At 43.5% G+C, this 22715-nt stretch overlaps 1 protein-coding gene across 10 annotated transcripts in view; it reads right to left on the bottom strand.

Annotated features, from left to right (window-relative positions):
* The window catches only part of LOC129863595 (dynamin-1-like), a 108960-nt gene that overhangs the window by 55962 nt on the left and 30283 nt on the right, over positions 1-22715 (bottom strand). For 8 of the 10 annotated variants that reach the window (XR_008760980.1, XM_055935682.1, XM_055935678.1 and 5 more), the window contains exons 8-15: positions 21985-22120; positions 20874-20941; positions 19094-19232; positions 13217-13303; positions 12596-12666; positions 12379-12430; positions 11823-11837; positions 6696-6809 (exon numbers count right to left, since the gene is read on the bottom strand). Coding sequence is in view for 9 of the 10 variants with exons in the window: in XM_055935682.1 (XP_055791657.1) it covers positions 6696-6809; positions 11823-11837; positions 12379-12430; positions 12596-12666; positions 13217-13303; positions 19094-19232; positions 20874-20941; positions 21985-22120 (682 nt within the window). In the remaining variant the exon portion in view is untranslated. The remainder of the gene's footprint in view (positions 1-6695; positions 6810-11822; positions 11838-12378; positions 12431-12595; positions 12667-13216; positions 13304-19093; positions 19233-20873; positions 20942-21984; positions 22121-22715) is intronic. The other 2 variants (XM_055935680.1, XM_055935687.1) reach the window with 1 other exon arrangement.

Raw genomic sequence — 22715 nt, 5'->3', positions numbered from 1 at the left:
TATTGGCAGACTACCTCCAAGAAAGCTCCATCTAAAGTCCCTGACATGAAATAAAATACTTGAACATATCTAAATGATGTCTATGCCTCTGATTCTTTTCTAAGATAGGCTTATGTCTCCTGTAAAATGATATACATACTGTATGATGTCATGTGCCCCTTTTAGTTTTTGACTAGACTGACCCAAAAGAGAAGGGGGTTTACATCGATGTTGATTGACTGTCTCTCTGTCTCTCTCTCTCTCTTCTCTCTCTCTCTGCCTTTCTCTCTCTCTCTCTGCCTTTCTCTCTCTCTCTGCCTTTCTCTCTCTCTCTGCCTTTCTCTCTCTCTCTCTGCCTTTCTCTCTCTCTCTGCCTTTCTCTCTCTCTCTCTTTGCCTTTCTCTCTCTCTCTCTTTGCCATTCTCTCTCTATCTCTTTGCCATTCTCTCTCTCGCTCTGCCTTTCTCTCTCTCTCGCTCTGCCTTTCTCTCTCTCGCTCTGCCTTTCTCTCTCTCGCTCTGCCTTTCTCTCTCTCGCTCTGCCTTTCTCTCTCTCTCGCTCTGCCTTTCTCTCTCTCTCGCTCTGCCTTTCTCTCTCTCTCGCTCTGCCTTTCTCTCTCTCTCGCTCTGCCTTTCTCTCTCTCTCGCTCTGCCTTTCTCTCTCTCTCGCTCTGCCTTTCTCTCTCTCTCGCTCTGCCTTTCTCTCTCTCGCTCTGCCTTTCTCTCTCTCGCTCTGCCTTTCTCTCTCTCGCTCTGCCTTTCTCTCTCTCTCGCTCTGCCTTTCTCTCTCTCTCGCTCTGCCTTTCTCTCTCTCTCGCTCTGCCTTTCTCTCTCTCGCTCTGCCTTTCTCTCTCTCGCTCTGCCTTTCTCTCTCTCGCTCTGCCTTTCTCTCTCTCGCTCTGCCTTTCTCTCTCTCTCTCTCACATGCAATTGAGACTGATTCGCACGATATCCCGGCTCTCAGATTCACCAGAGGAATGAAAACCACACAGCAAAATGTTTCCAATTAACAGTCCGCTGTTGAGCGCAACTGCTTTTTATAAGATGCAGTCCTTGAGACACACACTGCACAAATACACACACACACACACACACACACATATTCATGGATGTACACAGACGTACACCATAAATGAGCACATGCACATTAATGGAAATAAGCACACATAGACACTCACTGTAAATATGCGCGTACACACACACACGCATACACACACACACACACACATGTTTTGGTGAGTGCTGTTGAGAGCGAGGGCCTCCTATTTCCCCCCAGGTTATTTACAGCTCAGATCTCCAGTTGAGACTCTGCTATCCAGCAGCTTTACATCAGGACTGGGCTGCAGGGAGACCCTCACCCACACACACAAACACACACACACACACAAACACATACACACACAAGCGTGAAGGGTCCCACAGCAGCTCGATGACAACTATAGCATCGTTGCAAGCTAATGTGCTGTGCGTGTGTGTATGTGCGTATGTATGCGCGTATGTGTGCGTGCGCGCGCGTGTGTGTGTGTGTGTGTGTGTGTGTGTGTGTGTGTGTGTGTGTGTGTGTGTGTGTGTGTGTGTGTGTGTGTGTGTGTGTGTGTGTGTGTGTGTGTGTGTGTGTGTGTGTGTGTGTGTGTGTGAATAATGAGAGTCATGGGCTTGGCGTTGGCTCGTGCTTTTGAGGGTTTCTCTTAATTCACTTCTTCTCTGGTTCTCTGGTTCTCCGGTTCTCCGGTTCTCCGGTTTTTGAGGCTTTGGGGAGCTCTGTGCTCCAATGATGCTTGATTCAAAGCCCTGGCATGTCTGGTAATACAAACCAGACCCCTAACCCCCCTAGACCCTACCCTCTGTGTGTGTGTGTGTGTGTGTGTGTGTGTTTGCCTGCGTGTGTGTGTGCGTGCGTGCGTGTGTGTGTGTTACAATGCCGACTACTGAAGCAGCACAATAGTCTTGACCTCCTTTTTTGTTTTAAGCTGCCAGAACAAGGCATGGGTTCCCAACAAGGCATGGGTTCCCAACAAGGCACGAGTTCCCAACAAGGCACGGGTTCCCAACAAGGCACGGGTTCCCAACAAGGCACGGGTTCCCAACAAGGCACGGGTTCCCAACAAGGCACGGGTTCCCAACAAGGCACGGGTTCCCAATAATGAGAAGCCAGACAGTAAAATATGAAGCAAGTCCATTTTTTAAAGCTCTATATGTGTGTTAGTGTGGATGATCCTTGGTATGAAAACACGGACAGAAGCAAAAAAGCAACTCAGTTAAATAGTGTACTTAACATATGCTTGGTTAATTATAGAGAGTGTGTATGGTGTTCATGTGTGGATGAGTGTGTCTGCGTCCATCTGTGTGGGTGTACGCTAGCCAGCGTGTGCTTTGCATGCCCCTCAGTGTTCTTACGTATGTGACTGAGTGTGTGAAAATTAAAGCATGTCCACCCTGCCTAGACAAAGGTATGGAAAGTTTCTGTTCCCTGCTCATTAAGCTACACTAGTCCGTCTCTCCTCTGAGCTGGAGCAGCGGTGCTATGTTAGTTTTGGGTCCCTGTGCTCAGAGAGACCCCCAAGTTCAAATAAATACATGTTGAGCAATGCCGAAAGAGGGAGGGAGGAAAGGATGAAGTTGGGGAGGGGGGCTCCTGTCCTGTATGTGTGTTCGTTATTTGGGATAGGGCTCTGGGGATGGGGGAGGGAGGGAGGGAGTAGACAGGGAGATGAAAGGAAGACCACAGCATCCTTCTCTCTGTCCCTGTCTCTCTGTCCGTCCCACATGGTCCTTGTTACTGCGGCCCTAAGCAGCTAACCAGAGACACTCCTCTCCTCCTTCCTCTACTCCTTTACACCCAATTCCCTCCCCTTTCTCTTCCTCTTTCCCTCCTCCTCTCTAGCCCCCTTTGAAATTAAATAAGTTGATGAAAAGTAGCCCTGGGCCTGTATCCACAGTGTCTCAGAGTAGGGAATTGGTGGTAAGTGCTGAGAATAGAGATATTTTACTCCTACTCTTACGGGTAAAAATATATGCTATGCATGAAGCCGCTTTAGTCATAAGAGTCCTAACTTAGTCTACAGATATTTAGGAGACCTCGTGAGCTGTCCTAACCAGTTAAGAGTTACCAGCAGGTGTCTTGATAAGAGAAAAAGACAGTGAGTCAGTGGTTCCTGCTCCATAGACAGGTAATTCCTTTAGGGTTGAAAGAATGTTTTGATATTTCTATGTGATCAATCCATCAATTATCTGGACCTACACGCAACAGTATCTCTTGCAGTTTTAACGACAGTGACTTCACAAGGCCTTTCATGTGACATGCGTAAATACTTCTCACCACTAGGCTAATAAATAAACACATTTTTCTAATGATCATTTAATTACCTACAACATGTTATTTCAAGTTATCCCTTTGGAGCGCAATGCCACATTGTTAAAAAAATATGCTTAAACTGAGCATTTATCTAACTAGGGCTATTGGAGGCATCTAGGGCATGTGTTAACTTTCATTGTGTTCGATGGAAATGATAGACCTTTCAAAAGTTGTATGCAACATTATCAGCAGGTGACTTGATACCTACTGTGCCAAAGTGATTTAGAGTTGTTAAACAGGAGTGGCAAGTGTGTTGATATAATGGTAATATTGGCAAAATTCAGATTTTAACAATAATCAGAATCGGTTAAAAAAAAAAGGGTTACGCATGCCAACATATTAATAATTAATAATTAAGATTAGGCAAAGTGGTTGTCAGGCAAAAATTATATAAAATGTTTGACCATTGCAACATTTGATGTACAGTCACATTCACAAGGGTTGTCTGAAGCGTTCTATAGAGTTCACAGCTGGCGATGCCTCATCGCGATTGGTAATTCCCTATCGTTTTTAACAATGTCAATGAGCATCATCACTATCTGTCCTTTGCGGTACCTCAAACTGTCGTGATTATCAGCTGAGATCACATTTGATGGTTGCATTTTAGTCCTGCATCAGAGTGGGTCATCCTAAAAACGTACTCTGAGCTGGGAGATTTCTTTTGTCTTAAAACAGATTTTAACAGGAATCTTAAGACCTTTTCTGAGATGCTTTGTGGATACGGGCCCTAGTCTTGAAGGGGAACATGCAGGCCGGTCCCGACAATGTGTGTGTGTGTGTGTGTGTGTGTGTGTGTGTGTGTGTGTGTGTGTGTGTGTGTGTGTGTGTGTGTGTGTGTGTGTGTGTGTGTGTGTGTGTGTGTGTGTGTGTGTGTGTGTGTGTGTGTGTGTGTGTGTGTGTGTGTGTGTGTGTGCGCGTGTGTGTGTGTGTGTAATTGGAAACACACACTCAGCGCAGGGCTCTGGTATGCACATGTGGGTGCCAGCTTTGGTGTCTGACATGCTGGGGGGGCCTGTCTCACTTTGAACAGACCCTCTAAACTACCTCTCTCCCACTACAGCCCCACTCACCCCCACCCTCTCTACTTCCACTAACCCCCCTGCCCCCGACATAAAAACATCCATTCACCCATCTCAACACCTTTAGTGTGTGAAAGAACAGACTCTTTGTTAAGGAGAAAAATATATAATATAAACTTTCTGTTAGAGAGACACAAACGAACACTCACACACACGCACACACACACGCGCACACACACACACAGTGACGTCAGTCAGTCAGTGGAGCGGCTGTAGCTAGGGCATGGAGACAGCCAGACTGTGGCTGAATAACTTCTAATAGATTTGCAAAGGGTTCTGGGATTGTCTTTGACCAATCTGACCTGGTTCAAACCGTGTCAGGTTCTATTATCAGAACAAGCCTTTTGAAACACAACCACCTAACTACACCAGCACATTTTACTGGAAAACTCAGCATCTGACTTGGAATAAACTATGGAAAAGAAACATTGAATCTTAAAATTAAACATCTTACAGTTTTTTTACAATCGCTAGGACCCATTTCTCAATACCAAGGCCACTTTTTCAAAACTCTTCACATAGTTCTCCTAACCAACTTTCAGCTTGGCACAGCAGTTAATTTCACATCCAAAATGCACTAAAACTACCAAAACACTTCATACATGTCTCAAATCAACTCATTCTTCTATAACACTTGCAAAGGTTGTCACCCAACAAGCACACTTTGTCACTCATAAAACAATGACCTAAAAAACATTAACAACAGGTAGCGTTACACAATGTTTTCTTTTGTAAAATGTCTTTAAAAAACAAGAATGACACCTCTCTACGGTTTAGAATTCACTGCAGTATATGTTACAGGAACGAATCAGACATGATGCAATATGCTTCAATATGTTTTATGCCATTGTTTCTGATGACCATATAAACGATTGCAGTTTCCTGCACAGCAGTGAAAATCCTACCTCTCCTGCCTGTGGGAGGTAACCGTTGGGTCCTACGCAGAAATACAAAAACAATTACACACAAGTGGGTTTGGAGGCTTTGCTCAATTTACTCCTGTAATGTGCAGTTCAGTCAGATGCCCTTGCAGAATGCACATCTTACCTGTTGCTTTGCCAGAAATTTCTCACAATAGATGCCACTGTCGAGTGTTGCAGATTTGTCTGCACTCTCAGAGCAGCCTCTCTCATTGATAGACCATGATTTATTACATGATCAGTTATAGTAGCCCTAATCTCATCTGAGACTGCAGCTCTTGAACTTCCTCTCAGTCTTCTTCCACCACGCACTCGTACTCCTCTCCCTCTCCCTCTCCCTCTCCCAGCCACTCTTCTTCCTCTGTCAGCCACTCTTCTTCCTCTGTCAGCCACTTCTCTGTCTCTGGCTGGGTCCATGTTTTCATTACAGTACAGCATTATTCCTAAAATGTCCCCTTTTGTATAGATGGTAATGAAATTGAAAGACTAACACCTGGGTAGGTGTTCAGCTACAATGGGAATCAGCTGTGGTTGGTCTAATTGTTTTGATAGTATTTAATTTTTTAGATTTGGAATATATTTCAATACGGTATCACTGTAGAAATGTAGCAAATTGCTGTCTTATTCAATGTTGTGTTATGTTAGGTTTTGAACTTAAGTTTAACAGTTTTGAAAAGAGTATATAAACATGTATAAATTGGCCTGTAGGTACATAGAGTTTTGGTGGTGGTTGTGTCTGGTGGTTGACGTCTTCATGAAATTTGAAAGATGTAGTCATTGAATGCATTTTGTGCCAAAGCAATGAAAAATGATCCACGGTTTAGCCCACAGACTGCTGTTGTGCTCACTGTGTGAAGAGTTTTGAAAAAGTGACCTAAGTATTGAGAATGAGTCCTAGCGATTGTAAAAAACTGTAAAGTAAAACTTAAAGTATCTCACTGAAATAATTCTATTACTGGTTTTGGAAAAAGCTACCGATAATCACACGTGAGTTGTCGTTAAATGGAGACACATCACTGTTGGGTGACGAGACGTGTGCTGGCGGTAAAGGCAGGAGCAGCATTTTAGTGGTCTTCTATTGTCATTCCATCCAACACAATAAAGCCAATGAAAATGAATTTAATTAGCCATTCTATGAGAAACCTCCATATGTGAGCTCCTTCCCCAAAAACTTGTGACAGAACCGGGACATAAGCAAATGAGGTACCTTCCTTAAATCACTCTGGTATGAAATCTTTGCTATGAAATCTGAGAGATTTAGGTGACACATAAAAAGATCAAGAACCAGCAGAGGCCAGTGTGTGTAAGCCCTTGTGTCTTTGTGTCTTTGTGCGCACGAGTGTTTGCATAACCAAAACCTCACCTCATCATCCTTGTACCAGGACAGGGACTCAGCGGTCAGGACGAACCAGTACTCTTTGGCTCCTCCCTTCATGATGCCAATGTTGTTGATGGTCAGCCAGCCCTTCCTGATCACCTGAGAGAGAGAAACAGAGAGACAGAGTCAGAGAGGCAGGCATACACAAAGCTAGCCTTCTCTATCCCCTCTCGGTCTGTGTATGTATGGCATGTGTGTGGTATCCTATCTCACTACTGCCCCTAGTGGCCATAGGGAGTCACTGCAGGGGACACAACATGGGACAAATGGGATCGGATCTGTGGGCGTATCTACTACCATCTAAGCACAACTATCCTTGTGATTCTATCAGTGTCTCTCCCACACCATAAACATAGAATGCATATGCCTCTGTATTTACCTTAAACCGATCATTAACCGCTCCTCTCTCCGGCTGAATGAGGATGTGGAGAGAACATTACACAGCTATGCCACGGACAGAGCACAGTGCACGGGGCATAGGCCATTCGTAATGCACAGGGGCAGGCAGCACACTGGCACACTGGCCAGCTAGAAGGTGGTACAGCGAGGGAAGGCAGGCAGGGACAAAGGAGGACAAAGAGCTACGTGGAGCTTTAAAAACTGGGTGGTTTGAGCCCTGAATTCTGATTGACTGAAAGCCATGGTATATCAGACAGTATACCACGGGTATGACAAAACATTTATTTTTACTGCTCTAATTACGTTGGTAACCAGTATATAATAGAAATAAGGCACCTCGGGGGTTTGTGATATACAGCCAATATACCACGGCTATGGCTGTGTCCAGGCACTCCACGTTGCGTCGTGCAAGGCCTTGGCCATGGTATATTGCACATATACCACCTCCTCGGGCCTTATTACTTAAGTAAGGTTGCTTTCAAATCGAAACACATGCAGCGCATATGTGGATGCACGGTTGTTTCGTGTTTGTGGGGTGTGGTGGGGTGGAGAGAATGATCATTTGGTTATTAGCTGACAGATGCTTAGTCATCATGTGTCATGTCAAAACTTCTGTTTTCACAAACTTTTCTGTTGGACAACGATTGTGTTAGTGCAACCAACTGCTTACTTGCCCCTTCCACCAAGGCATTGTTAGTCATTATATTGCATCATATTGGGTGGTTTGAAAATCCACTAGATGGGTAGAGGGGGAGGTAAAAGGGAGATACTAGGGGAGGCTGTTAGTCAAAGTGGCTGCTGAAAGGGGGGAGGGCAGATCTAGGTGGTAAGCGCAGCCAGCCCAACAGGAAACAGCGAGGGCCAATGTGTTTACACTGCCCCTAAGCACTTTGACCCTCCCGCTTGGGCGGTCACTATGGCAACTGACAGGGTGTGCTTCTGGAGGTGATGTATTTATCTGTGCTGCACTGAGAGAGAGAGAGAAATTGAATTGAGCGAAAGATAGGGAGAATAGTGTAGAGTAAAGTAGATTAGAGTAGAATAGTGTAGAGTAGAGTAGAATAGTGTAGAGTAGAGTAGAATAGTGTAGAGTAGAGTAGAATAGTGTAGAGTAGAGTAGAATAGTGTAGAGTAGAGTAGAGTATAATAGAGTAGAGTAGAATAGTGTAGAGTAGAGTAGAATAGTGTAGAGTAGAGTAAAGTAGAATAGAGTAGAGTAGAATAGAATCGTGTAGAGTAGAATAGTGTAGAGTAGAGTAGAATAGAGTAGAGTAGAATAGTGTAAAGTAGAATAGAGTAGAGTAGAATAGAATAGTGTAGAATAGAGTAGTGTAGAGTAGAGTAGAGTAGAATAGAATAGTGTAGAATAGAGTAGAGTAGAGTAGAATAGTGTAGAGTAGAATAGTGTAGTAGAATAGTGTAGAGTAGAGTAGAATAGTGTAGAGTAGAATAGAGTAGAGTAGAGTAGAGTAGAATAGTGTAGAGTAGAATAGAGTAGAATAGAGTAGAGTAGAATAGTGTAGTAGAATAGTGTAGAGTAGAGTAGAGTATAATAGAGTAGAGTAGAATAGTGTAGAGTAGAGTAGAATAGTGTAGAGTAGAGTAGAGTAGAGTAGAATAGTGTAGAGTAGAGTAAAGTAGAATAGAGTAGAGTAGAATAGAGTAGAAGAAAGTAGAGTAGAATAGTGTAGAGTAGAGTAGAATAGTGTAGAGTAGACTAGTGTAGAGTAGAGTAGAATAGAGTAGAGTAGAGTAGAATAGTGTAGAGTAGTGTAGAGTAGAATAGTGTAGTGTAGTGTAGAGTAGAATGGAGTAGAGTAGAGTAGAGTAGAGTAGAATAGTGTAGAATAGAGTAGAGTATAATAGTGTAGAGTATAATAGTGTAGAGTAGACTAGTGTAGAGTAGAATAGAGTAGAATAGAGTAGAGTAGAGTAGAATAGAGTAGAGTAGAGTAGTGTAGATTAGAGTAGAATAGTGTAGAATAGAGTAGAGTATAATAGAGTAGAGTAGAATAGTGTAGAGTAGAGTAGAATAGAGTAGAATAGAATAGTGTAGAATAGAGTAGAGTATAATAGTGTAGAGTAGAGTAGTGTAGAGTAGAATAGTGTAGAATAGAGTAGAGTATAATAGAGTAGAGTAGAATAGTGTAGAGTAGAGTAGAGTAGAATAGTGTAGAATAGAGTAGAGTATAATAGTGTAGAGTAGTGTAGAGTAGAGTAGTGTAGATTAGAGTAGAATAGTGTAGAATAGAGTAGAGTATAATAGAGTAGAGTAGAGTAGAATAGTGTAGAGTAGAGTAGAATAGAGTAGAGTATAATAGTGTAGATTAGAGTAGTGTAGAGTAGAATAGAGTATAATAGAGTAGAGTAGAAGAGTGTAGAGTAGAGTATAATAGAGTATAGTAGAATAGTGTAGAGTAGAGTAGAATAGTGTAGAGTAGACTAGAGTAGAATAGAGTAGAATAGAGTAGAGTAGAGTAGAATAGTGTAGAGTAGTGTAGAGTAGAATAGAATAGAGTAGAGTAGTGTAGATTAGAGTAGAGTAGTGTAGATTAGAGTAGAATAGTGTAGAATAGAGTAGAGTATAATAGAGTAGAGTATAATAGAGTAGAGTAGAATAGTGTAGAGTAGAGTATAATAGAGTAGAGTAGAATAGTGTAAAGTAGAGTAGAATAGTGTAGAGTAGAGTAGAATAGTGTAGAGTAGAATAGTGTAGAGTAGAGTAGAATAGAGTAGAGTAGAATAGTGTAGTAGAATAGTGTATAGTAGAGTAGAGTATAATAGAGTAGAATAGTGTAGAGCAGTGTAGAGTAGAATAGTGTAGTGTAGAGTAGAATAGAGTAGAGTAGAGTAGAGTAGAGTAGAATAGAGTATAATAGAGTAGAGTAGAATAGTGTAGAGTAGAGTAGAATAGTGTAGAGTAGAATAGTGTAGAGTAGTGTAGAGTAGAGTAGATTAGAATGGTGTCAAGTAGAATAGATTAGAATAGAGTAGAAGAGTGTAAATAATGAGTGAGAGAGAGACGGGGGGGTTAAAGAGAGAATAAGAGGGAACTAGATAGTGTATAGTGATGTTTCCTCTTTATAAATGGTTTTGTTTAACTGGTCTTAAAGTTGAGATCTGCGATAGGTAAAACAGCACCACTGGCCTCCCCCTGCGCATTTGTTATTGTTTTAGTTTAGAGGAAATGAGCATCCAGCTTCATGGTAAGAGAAAATCATAGTGCATGCTGTGCTGTTCTATTGCCCGTGCAATGATGTGTTATGATGTCCGAGGGAAAAAAACATTGTTCGTTGTTTGAAGTAATGTCTTCGTTGTTGTAATATTGCAAACGGACAGTTCCACTGATATGGATGAGAAACCAATGGCCTGCTCCCACATTAAAGCTAAAGCCTCCATCTCTCTGGGATCTGTTGTTATTGGAGAACACATGGCTGACTTCTTTATCTGGCTGGGGGTTGACTGGCTAAGGCTGGGGGTTGACTGGCTATCCAAACTCCTTTCTCCGGCCAAACACTAAGGCTAGGGGTTGACTGGCTATCCAAACTCCTTTCTCCGGCCAAACACTAAGGCTAGGGGTTGACTGGCTATTCAAACTCCTTTCTCCGGCCAAACACTAAGGCTGGGGGTTGACTGGCTATCCAAACTCCTTTCTCCGGCCAAACACTAAGGCTAGGGGTTGACTGGCTATCCAAACTCCTTTCTCCGGCCAAACACTAAGGCTGGGGGTTGACTGGCTATCCAAACTCCTTTCTGCGGCCAAACACTAAGGCTAGGGATTAACTGGCTATCCAAACTCCTTTCTCCGGCCAAACACTAAGGCTAGGGGTTGACTGGCTATCCAAACTCCTTTCTCCGGCCAAACACTACGCCACGCCCACAGACCTTATGTTCTTCTCCACAATGAGTCTGGATCTGAGTACCTCCCGACGATTTCTAGAACGCAAACACATTCTAGCCTTTCTGATTGGTCCCAAAACACCAATGGGTTGGGCCAGAGCCAGAACACATCTCTAACCAATTTAGTACTCTGATTGGTTAGAGATGATCCAATCGCTGATGGCTTTGTTCTGTACAACACCCCTCATTTTACGTCACCACAAATGGATGTCAACGATGGCAGTCTCAGACTGAAGTATGTAACGTTAGGGAACATAGAGAAGCGGAAGAATTCAGTTTGAGTCGTCAAGCAAGGCTAAGGGAGCGTCGAGCGATCACACGACCAAGGAAAAGGAGGCTCGACTGTTCGGCAACAAGCTTTGAAATGTGACTCCAAATGGTGTTGTTTCTATGGGAGAGAGAGACGTCTACACATAAGCATTATGCAACGGGAAGGCCTATCTGGTCTCAACCCCTCTGTGTCCTGTCTATGTCGGGGGGGGGGGGGAGGGGGGGGGGGTGTACTGTGGGGTGTGCTATTTTTCCTCTCATGCTGGTTTCTAATGGGAGATGAGCAGCACTAGCTGGGTACTTTTCTATTGTTTTGGATGGGAGCACTGCCTGGAGGAGGGAGGGAGCTGAGGAAAGAAGCCCCAGAGAGCTCCCTAGCCACCTGTCCATCTACAGTAATGAGAAGCTCTTACCACACACACACACATTCTAACAAACACAGAACCACACACACATTCTAATGCACACACATACTAACACACTCCCAAAGAAACACGCATACGCAAGCACGCACCCGCACTAACACACACACTCTCTACTCACCATGATTTCATCCTGCTAAAGCAGAACAGTTGTAGCAATAGAGGTGAAGAAAAAAAGACAACAGAAAGAGAAATCACTCAGAAGAAACAGAGGAAAACAGAGATAGTGTGGGAACATAACACAACTAACACACAGCACTACTAACGAATAACAAGGCCAAGGAACAGTAGAATTTATTAGAGAACAAATGGAGAAGTAATACAAACTCACTCAAAACTGCACTCACTTGGAGCCATAATCTGGTTTGGGAATAGCTCAACATGGGCCTAGGACTAGGGTTGCAAAATTCTTGGAACTTTCAATAAATTCTCTGGGTTTCCTGAAATCCAGGTTGGAGATTTCCTGATTTCCTGCTTATTTCTTCATGATTCCAGGAATCCTCCAACCAGGATTTTTGGAAGTTGAAAGTTATTGAAAGTTATCCAGAATGTTGCCACTCTACCTAGAACCTTGCATCTTGGGCCATTACAATGCTTTCTGAACAGCCCATCAGAACAAAAATCATAGTGAATGTACTGTAAGAATGTCTGTAGGTGCTGTCCTGTGCCTATAGTACCTTGTTGCCAGGTTGCTTCTTCTGGGCCACCTGGCTGCTCCTCTGCTGAGCACTACAGGGGTAAACATAATCATAGGTTAGATTGGTACACACACCTAAACACAGGAATCATTAGTACGTCAGGGTAGGTCAGAGTTCACAGACTGTACTGTGTCTATACTGGGTTATCTGTTCTAATCGACTGTATAAGGAAAGCGGTCAAGAGGGCGACGCTCACTTGGCAAAGCCAATGAAGTCCTCATGGTTGGTGTTCATGTAGGCCAGCTCAATGTCAATCAGCAGCATCACCTAGATGGAGGGACACACATCAGGAGTTATTAGAGTTAGGATTAAACATAAGAGTTTGAATTGGGAAGATAGTCACTGGTGTAGTGGAAACCCCCGCAGGCTCCTGGGGCCCACCCGCTCGTCATCTCACACCCATCTCTAAATTGTATTACTTTTTTAAACAAATCATTTTGACAGCAACCCTCCTTTTTAATCTCCACGTGTTGTAAGTGAAGTGTTTGTGTTGACCATTCTACCTGGTAGTAGTCGCTTTTTTAGGACGGGGCCCAAACTCCAAACTTTGCAGTGGTCCAGAGAAACTGCACTACGCCAGTGAAAATGGTGTGTGTGTGTGCGTGTGTGCATGTGTGTGTGTGAGAGAGAAAGAAAGAGTGTGCACGTGTTTGAGTGTGCGCGTGTGTGAGACAGTGTGAGTGTGAGTGTGTGTGCGCGTGCGCGCGTGTGTGTGTGTGTGTGTGTGTGTGGGTGTGTGCGTGCGTGCGTGCGTGCGTGCGTACGTGTGTGTGTGTGTGTGTGTGTGTGCGTGTGTATGCGTGTGTGTGCGTGTTACCTGGTCCTTGGTGCGACTCTCGCGGTCTCGGATATGCTGGGTGACAATCTTGTCCATCTCCTCCCTCAGCATGGGGTACTGAGCCAGCTGTGGGTACAGGACAGCACAGGGCACACCGTGTGGGTAGGGAGGCACAGTTCAGACACTGACCAGACATAAAGCACAGCCAACACAGCCAAACACACACACTCAAGCACTAACAGCACAAAAACATACAGTGCACGCACAACAAGAGCACAGACTCTGCCCTAGTCACAACAATGTAAATTAATCAGTGTTAATATTGGCTTTTCTTAGTGTGTCTATCTTTCCACAAGGGGTTAATCAAATTACAAGTAAATGAATAGTGCAAAGTCTGTATTACTGCCATAAAACACTAAACAGTCTTCTGCCCAACAAATAGTCTTCTCCCCAATAACACATTATTTTCCTGGCACACTACGGACATTTTCCATGTGTTCTTTGTAAACACACCAATACAGACATTGGTGTGCTTCCAATACAGCAGACACACAACTGAATCACAGAGTCTGGTGGGAGGAAAGCCAACTGAATCACAGAGTCTGGTGGGAGGAAAGCCAACTGAATCACAGAGTCTGGTGGGAGGAAAGCCAACTGAATCACAGAGTCTGTTGGGAGGAAAGCTAACTGAATCCCAGAGTCTGTTGGGAGGAAAGCCAACTGAATCACAGAGTCTGTTGGGAGGAAAGCCAACTGAATCACAGAGTCTGTTGGGAGGAAAGCCAACTGAATCACAGAGTCTGGTGGGAGGAAAGCCAACTGAATCACAGAGTCTGGTGGGAGGAAAGCCAACTGAATCACAGAGTCTGTTGGGAGGAAAGCTAACTGAATCACAGAGTCTGTTGGGAGGAAAGCCAACTGAATCACAGAGTCTGTTGGGAGGAAAGTAAACTGAATCACAGAGTCTGGTGGGAGGGAGGAAAGCCAACTGAAATCCCAGTGAAATAAAATAAGCTGACTTCTGGCAAGTTACAATGCATCCTTTGCGTTGGCTGTTCAAGGTTACAGGATCACATTGGAATCAATGAGATCCTTCTCTTCTATCGTTTGATTTACCACTTCCTGGCATGGGCCCAAATACACAGTAGGCGACATTGAGCTCTTTAAGGCTTATTCATATGTATAGACAGAGAGCCATGTCATTGACGCCTATTATATAACAGTATTAGTGTCTTCCTTCTGTACTGTCGTCTAAACACAAGTCCTGGTGACTTATAGTACACTGGTTCTTTAGCTTTGATGAAACCATTGCAGGGCTATTTCACATACTGTGTTATAATGCCATGTCGGGCTATCACTAATACAGATGTAGGGTCTTAATTTGATCACCCTGTTGCAGTCGAACTTTCTTGCAATGCAGGTAATGTTCAACTTGTACTGTACTGTATCAACCCCTAAAAAATTTCAATTCAGTATAAAAACTCACATTTCCTGTTGCTGTAGGATTTATTATTCTCAAATTAAGATCCTACCTTATGGCCAGGTGACTTACTAGAGCAGACATTAAATTGACCAATCAAAATAAGACTGATGTTAGTGGCTCTTTTTTATTTAAGACCAATTAAGCAATGTGTCGTTGTAAAGAAGCATTGCAACGTTCACGTCCACAACATAGTTGTGGACAGCCAGTTAGGAATGTTCTGTTTGACAGAGATGCATTGTAAAAAGTACATCGATATATAATAACTCCTACAAACAGGGTATGGGCAGCATGCAGGAAGATTTGTACACACAAACACACACACACAATGCATGGGGAGCAGGGGGGAGGACGAGAAGAGAGAGTGGAAAAGGGCAGAAAGACCTCTTGTGGAATTTCTGTTTTATGGTCGTGAAGAAATCCACAAGAGGGCTCTTTTAAATTTTTTCAAAAATTAGCTTGAAGAATAAACAAAACGGTGAGAGGTTAGATACAACGAGATGTAGAAGACAATAAAGAGAGAGAGAGAGTGGGAGAAAGAGAAACAGAGAGAGATAGATGTTGTGGGTAGAGCTGTTAGTTGAGATGCTGAGACACAACTGCTCCACCTGCAACAGCACTAGTTACTACAACAGATCAAATCATATCGACAGACACGGGGATGGAAGTGAGTAGAATCGACGAGAGGAACTCAATCAGATGACAGAATCGGAGACTGAGAGGACGTCACAAAGATACAGTATTGCTCACTGAGGAGAAAACACACAAATGCTGGTTACGATGGAAACTTGGGACAATTAGATCAATTGTCTATTTTGGCCAATCAAAAACAAAACAGAATAAAAACGACTGTTTGAATAGAAATAGAATGACAAAAGAACTACATGGGAGTTAAATATCATGGTAAGACCATAGTAAGGATAGACCGATAGTCTGCTGGACTAATGTGTTGGATGCCACATCTAAAAAAAAAAAGTGAGCACAGAATGATCCATAGTCTCAGTCCTACTATATTCAGACTATCAATGTGAAAGCGATTCATATTGTTCACCGGGGTTGTACTGACTACATAACATATTCCTGAGTGCACACAGGAGATAGTGAAGTGTGACAGAAAGCTATCTGTATCACACATCTAGAGAAGATGACGTTTAATCAATAGTAGTGTGCACAGTTAGGTGTCTCCTATTGAAAATAAACAACATACTGCGCATTCGGAAAGTATTCACAACACTTTTCCACATTTTGTTGTGTTACAAAGTGGATACAGAGATGGAGTAGTCATTTAAAAAGTATTTGAAATGCTATTATTGCACACAAAGTGAGTCCATGCACATTGTTACTCCTGAACTTATTTACGCTTGCCATAACAAAAGGGTTGAATACTTATTTACTCAAGACATTTACATTTCAGCTTCTCATTTTTTATTAATTTGTAAACATTTGTAAAAACATAATTCCACTTTGACATTATGTAGATCAGTGACACAAAATAATCCATTTTAAATTCAGGCTGTAACACAACAAAAAGTGGAAAAAGTCAAGGGGTGTGAACACTTTCTGAAGGCTCTGTATCTAGCTTACCATGACAATACATGTTTGAATGCTTTCATGTGTTGAAAGGACTCGTCTTTTGACCGCAAGTGACCACCATCTGTCTTTTGCATTTGCCAAGCTTACAAAGTCAGTACACAGTAAATAAATGTCACTGTATATTGTCACTGGTGGGTGAGTTGACTCTGCTTTGAAAAAATGTCAGTCTGTCTTCTGAGTCAGACACAGTATTCATAATTTTTAGGATACCATCATTGCATAAATGGAATGGCATGTTTGAAGACAAAAAATATTTAAATCTGCTATGTAGCTGGCTAAGAGCCAACACCGAGTCTTGTTCTTTGTCATTTGGAAACAAATATGTAAGAGGGGCAGACACATTTTCAGATAAACTTCAAACACTAATATCACACCATGGAGAGGAGGAGAAGAGAAAACTGTGGAATAAGGAGTATGAACGAAGAGACTGACTGACAAAGACAAACTATGAAATGATTTCTTAGCTGTGTGGCTTACTGTGCATTCTATAACGGGAACGTATACACTACTGGTCAAAAGTTTTAGAACACCTACTCATTCAAGGGTTTTTCTTTATTTTTTACGATTTTCTACATTGTAGAATAATAGTGAAGACATCAAAACTACGAAATAGCACATATGGAATCATGTAGTAACCAAAAACGTGTTAAACAAATCAAAATATATTTTATATTTGAGATTCTTCAAATAGCCACCCTTTGCCTTGACGACAGCTTTGCACATTCTTGGCATTCTCTCAACCAGCTTCATGAGATAGTCACCTGGAATGCATTTCAATCAACAGGTGTGCCTTCTTAAAAATGTATTTGTGGAATTTCTTTCCTTAATGCATTTAAGCCAATCAGTTGTGTTGTGACAAAGTAGGGGGGTAAAGTGTTTAACACTTTTTTGGTTACTACATTATTCCATTTGTGTTATTTCATAGTTTTGATGTCTTCACTATTATTCTACAATTAAGAAAATAGCAAAAATAAAGAAAACCCCTTGAATGAGTAGGTGTTCTAAAACTTTTGACCGGGAGTGTATGTCAAACTAAATAAATACAATCAGACACAGATAGGCCATGGCTACACTCATTTTTGTATCACTCAGCATCTGTCCTTATAAGTAGTAAAAAAATAAATAAAATATTCTCATAACTTCAAAGAACTATCAACTGGTTATCAGCTACAACAGCTACAACACTAACCACTATGCTCATCTAAGATAGATAAATTATTTTAATTGTCTCATTTGCTTCCTTTTTGTAGTCCAGCCATCGGTCTATCCCTACCTCTAAGAATGACGCAAGTCAGACTCCGAACGTGGCTCGGTTCCTTGGTTACCTTGTCACTACACTTTCGTATGGTGGAGGTGAGTTTGCTCACTACCATATCTATACACTTCAGTGAGGGTTCCTTCAGCTTTTGGATCTGCTTTTTCACTATGGCTTCAAAGGCCAGGTCAGGAGTGAACAGGCCCGTCCTGTAGAGAGGAGTTGGTGACGGGAGAGAGAGAGTGAGAGAGAGAGAGAGAGAGAGTGAGAGTGAGAGTGAGAGTGAGAGTGAGAGTGAGAGTGAGAGTGAGAGAGAGAGAGAGAGAGAGAGAGAGAGAGAGAACTAAGATAATCCACAGGGATAGAGAGCAGGTCAAAGCAGAGAGAGAGATAGAGAGGCAAAAGAATAACACAAGAGGGCCACACAGAGAAGGAGAGAATGTATAAGGAGGGAAAAAATAGGGATGATAGATTAAGAGACAGATGAAAAAGAGGGGATAGTGACAGGTCAGGGGGAGGTGGGTAAACAGTAAAGAGGGAATAAAAGACAAGTGAGACATTTGGTTTCCCTTGAAGCCATTCTAAAGAGGCCAGCGCTGAGGTCTATCCCTCCATCCAGAGAGAGAGAGAGAGAGAGAGAGAATACAGCCTGCACCACTCCACCGGCCAACAGCTCTGAGTTATGAGCCATGCCAGACCGTAGCTGTGCACCCAACACCCCAGACGAAGCACCTTGCTCTTCCTCTCTACCTGACCCCAAATCTTCGTCCTCTTCTCCCTATCTCCATCTATCCCCCAGCTGACCGCACAGAGCAGGGTCACAGCATTTGTTATTCCACTGTCCCAGAGCCACTGTGGTCAGGCCACATTCCATAACATGGCCTGGTCACAGTGGAATTAAGACCACTGGTATTAAGACCACTGGGGGCCTTTTGGCTGAGTGTGGCCCTAAAGGGCCCTCTAAAGCTGTCATTGGCCCTTGGTAATCATCCAGATCTTCACATTGTCATGGCTCCTGTCTGCTGCAGGTGCACAGCCTCCGGTCTCACAAGCAGGAAGTCTGGATGCTGAGGTCAACCAACATGGCTGCCAGGGACAACAGCGGAGTGACACTTTGATGTGACACTCAAGGCATTGAAAATTATTTTTCCACTGCTAAAAGGAACTCAGTCACCTGTGACTTAACAGAACTTAAACATCTTGAGATGTGTTAATTTGACCGTTAATTTGATTCTGAATGTTAATTTGATCATTTTCGTCCTTACTCATGTGTCTAAAGTTGCTACCCTTGACATGTAGCCACATAGCAGCAACTTAGCAGCATCCAGACCCCTTCTATACCCAGCACAGTTCTCTAACATGGCCATGCGATGGCCACTCTGCCCAGCCACCCCATCCAAAGCGGTAGGCAGGCAGTTCCTCACAATACCCCAACTACCCCAGTACGCCCCCTACTGTCCCAACCCGGGAAAACAGGGTATGGAAAACGAGGCGGTGCGGTGATACGATAACAGGGATGACATAGCAGAAGGTTTTGGTGGGAGGGAGAGATGAAACCATAGTGTCGCTCTCCACCATGTGCGTTTACCTTCTGAGTACACTGCCTAACGGTATTGACTAGCTCAGAAATGACCATGTCCACACATTTCTGGCAGGGCTCTTTGATCTTGCCGATCTGCCTTTTCACAATGGTCTCAAAGGCCATGTCCGGGGTGAAGAGGCCAGTTCTGCCCGGTAGAGAGAAAAGGAGCGACAGGTTCAAAAAAGAGGGAAACAGAGAAAGAAGGAGGAAGAGGAGGAGGAAGTCAGGCAGAGAGAATAGTGTTAATTGAAAATAAATTCCTCCTCCCAAACCCCTTCCACATAAAGCATAAAGAAGAAACATGCACAGCAAGATAAAGACAGATAATACATTTCAACAAAAAACAGTATTAAAAACGAAGCTAAATCATCACATCATTGTTTGGGGGAAATATTGAGCTCGTTCAAATGTGCTGATATGTTTGAAGGTGCCAATAAAAGCACAACTGAACTTAAAGAACGCAACTTTTATGATTATTACTATACAGCAGGGATCATCAACTAGACTCAGCTGTGGGATGATGTCTTCTTGAGCAGAAGGTCAGGGGGCCAGAACAGAATGACTAATTATTTGTACACTGCAAATTGACCACAAGAAGCCCAAACAGATATAACATTTTGAAAAACATAACCATTTCAAACCTCGCTTACATTTGTATACGATCACATACAGTATACCTCTCTTTTGTGTGAGAGTACTTTGGAACATATATCCTAAGTAAAAATCTAATTTGCTGGTGTTTTTACAGTCTCTTATGTCTCCCCCAACCTAGCAAAAATGAATGATAACTTTTCAGTCATCTTTGGGGGGGGCAAATAAAATCATTTGTGTCGCCAGTTGGATAATGCTGCTATACAGTATGTGAATAGTTTTGCCCACATATTACAGCATATGACTCATCCAGATGCCATTACTATTGGAATCCCTATACTACTACAACATAATGAATGTGTCTCAATTCTCTTGAATGGTTTCCTTTCACCATTCCCCCTCCTTCAGAACCACTGACCGGGTAGAGCTCACCCTCATTGTCAGAACAGGTTTGCAGCCATTTTGCTTTCACAAAGGAAATGTGACAAGGAAATGCAGACAAATAGCAATACTGTTCCAAGCTCAAGCAAATTTAGATTTTGTAGCTTTTCTGAGGGAAACTGTATACAGTAAGCAAAAATAATTGTTCATAGTTTAAGTTAGTTTGTTTTCTTGGCAGTAGGTCACCAGGATCATGTATTCTGCTACATGGCTCAAACCATCCCCTGTTCTTGAAGCCTTCCTTCTAGCTTCACTGTGGGAGGTTGAGTGCGAGGAAGAAACACAGAGGGGACTTTCAACAGGTTCACTTCAACAGGTTCACTTCCTGAATAGCGATGACGTCACTGTCGTATTCTGATTTATATCACTCTGGGACCTACGTAAAAGACAGGACGTTGTCATGGGACGGGTAAAAAGTGAGCTAGGTCCCACGTAACTGGCATATCAGGCTAGGGCTTCAACAGACAGACACTCATACATACAAGATACAGACAGGTGGACAGGGGGCAGGGCAAGGAGCGAGAGAAAGATACCATCCAACCAGCGGTCACAGATCTAATCACAAATCCCTCCACTTCTGTTTCTGATAACATCAGTATGCGACAGCATGCTGGGTGCATGTCTGCAGTCCGTGTGTCTCGAGGTCTTTGTGATCAGATGGGTGACGGCGATTAGAGTTGGCCTGGCCCACAGAGGCGACCCAGGCGGGCGAGGACAGGGGGAGGGAGAGGGGGATGGGGAAGAAGGACATTGCCTAATGCCGTGGATGTTCTTAATGGCGTAGCTGATCTCCTTGCGAAGCTCCTTTTCGTTAAACTCCATCTGTACGGACACAGAAAGGACACACACACGCGCGTTAAATAGTGAGCACTCGCCTCCGACGCACAACAGATACCACAGAGATAGAGATGGAAGGTCCCTTGTATCCATTGAGTGGCTCTGAACATCAAACAGAATATTCTTCACAGGAGCACATTTACAACAACAACAAACCTTCAGACTAAGTACTAACACTGCTTAGTTATTCCATTCAGTCTGACACCTCTGTTAATCATTTGATATGACACAGCTATACCATGAGTGTATGATGACAGACAGTCTGACTGTGCGATGTTTAACGACTGAGACTGTAGTCTGGCCCCAGCAGGCCCAGATCCTGTGGCCAAGGCCAAACAGAATGTTTTACTGTGAAGGGAGGGAGGGAGGGAGGGAGGGAGGGAGGGAGGGAGGGAGGGAGGGAAGAATGTTTTCCTCATAAAGTCTCTGGGTTGGGACTCCCGACTGGTGCAGTGGTCTAAGGCACTGCATCGCAGTGCTTGAGCCGTAACTACAGACCCAGATTCAATTCCAGGCTGTGTCACAGCCGGCCGTGACCGGGAGACCAATGAGGCGGCGCACAATTGGCCCAGCGTTGTCCGGTTTAGTGGAGGGTTTGTCCGGCCAGGATGTCCTTGTCCCATCGCGCTCTAGCGACTCCTTTTGGCGGGCCGGGCGCCTCCAATCTGACCGATCGCGAGCAGAACGTTGTTTCCACCGACACATTGGTGCGGCTGGCTTTCCCGGGTTAAGCACGCATTGTGACAAGAAGCAGTGCAGCTTGGCAGGGTCGTGTTTCGGGGGACACACGACTCTCGACCTTCGTCTCTGCCGAGTCCGTGGGGGAGTTGCGGCGATGAGACAAGACTACCAATTGGATATCACGAAATTGGGGAGAAAAAGGGTAAAAGTAAAAAAATTAAAAAACGAATTATAATTATTATAATAAAGTCTCTGGGTTGGGGTCGGTCCACAGCCCTGTCTGTCTCAAGTTAGGAGCGCGGGGGCCCTGGTAAGAGACACACACACATACAGTACAGTACACACACCTTGACCAGCTCGAAGGGGAAGCGCTCGTGGAAGATGCGGTTGATCTTGGCTCCGCCTGACAGCTCTGCTGTGTCGATCTGATCCCCAGAGCCCTCGATACGCTTCTCAAAGTCTACTGAGAACTGCTGCACCATCCTGGAGAGCAAAGGATACAGGGATAAGAGTCTACTGAGAACTGCTGCACCATCCTGGAGAGTAAAGGATACAGGGATACGAGTCTACTGAGAACTGCTGCACCATCCTGGAGAGTAAAGGATACAGGGATAAGAGTCTACTGAGAACTGCTGCACCATCCTGGAGAGTAAAGGATACAGGGATAAGAGTCTACTGAGAACTGCTGCACCATCCTGGAGAGTAAAGGATACAGGGATATGAGTCTACTGAGAACTGCTGCACCATCCTGGAGAGTAAAGGATACAGGGATAAGGGAGTTAGACGTGTGTGTGTGTGTCAAATCAAATTTTATTTGTCACATGAACCGAATACAACAGGTGTAGCATTTCACCTTACTGTGAAATGCTTACTTGCAAGCCCTTAACCAACAATGCAGTTCAAGAAATATAGTTAAGAAAATATTTACTAAATAAAGTAAAAAATCAAATCATATCAAAAAGTAACATAAGAAAATGACATCAACAAAAAAATGACAACAACAACGAGGCTATATACAGGTCAGTCGAGGTCATTTGTAAAGTGACTATGCATAGATAATAAACAGCGAGTAGCAGAA

This window comes from Salvelinus fontinalis, chromosome 10, assembly GCF_029448725.1.
Source record: "Salvelinus fontinalis isolate EN_2023a chromosome 10, ASM2944872v1, whole genome shotgun sequence".
Taxonomy (NCBI): Eukaryota; Metazoa; Chordata; class Actinopteri; order Salmoniformes; family Salmonidae; genus Salvelinus; species Salvelinus fontinalis.
The sequence above is the reverse complement of the archived record's forward strand: the minus strand, read 5'-3'. Positions and strand labels throughout refer to the sequence as shown.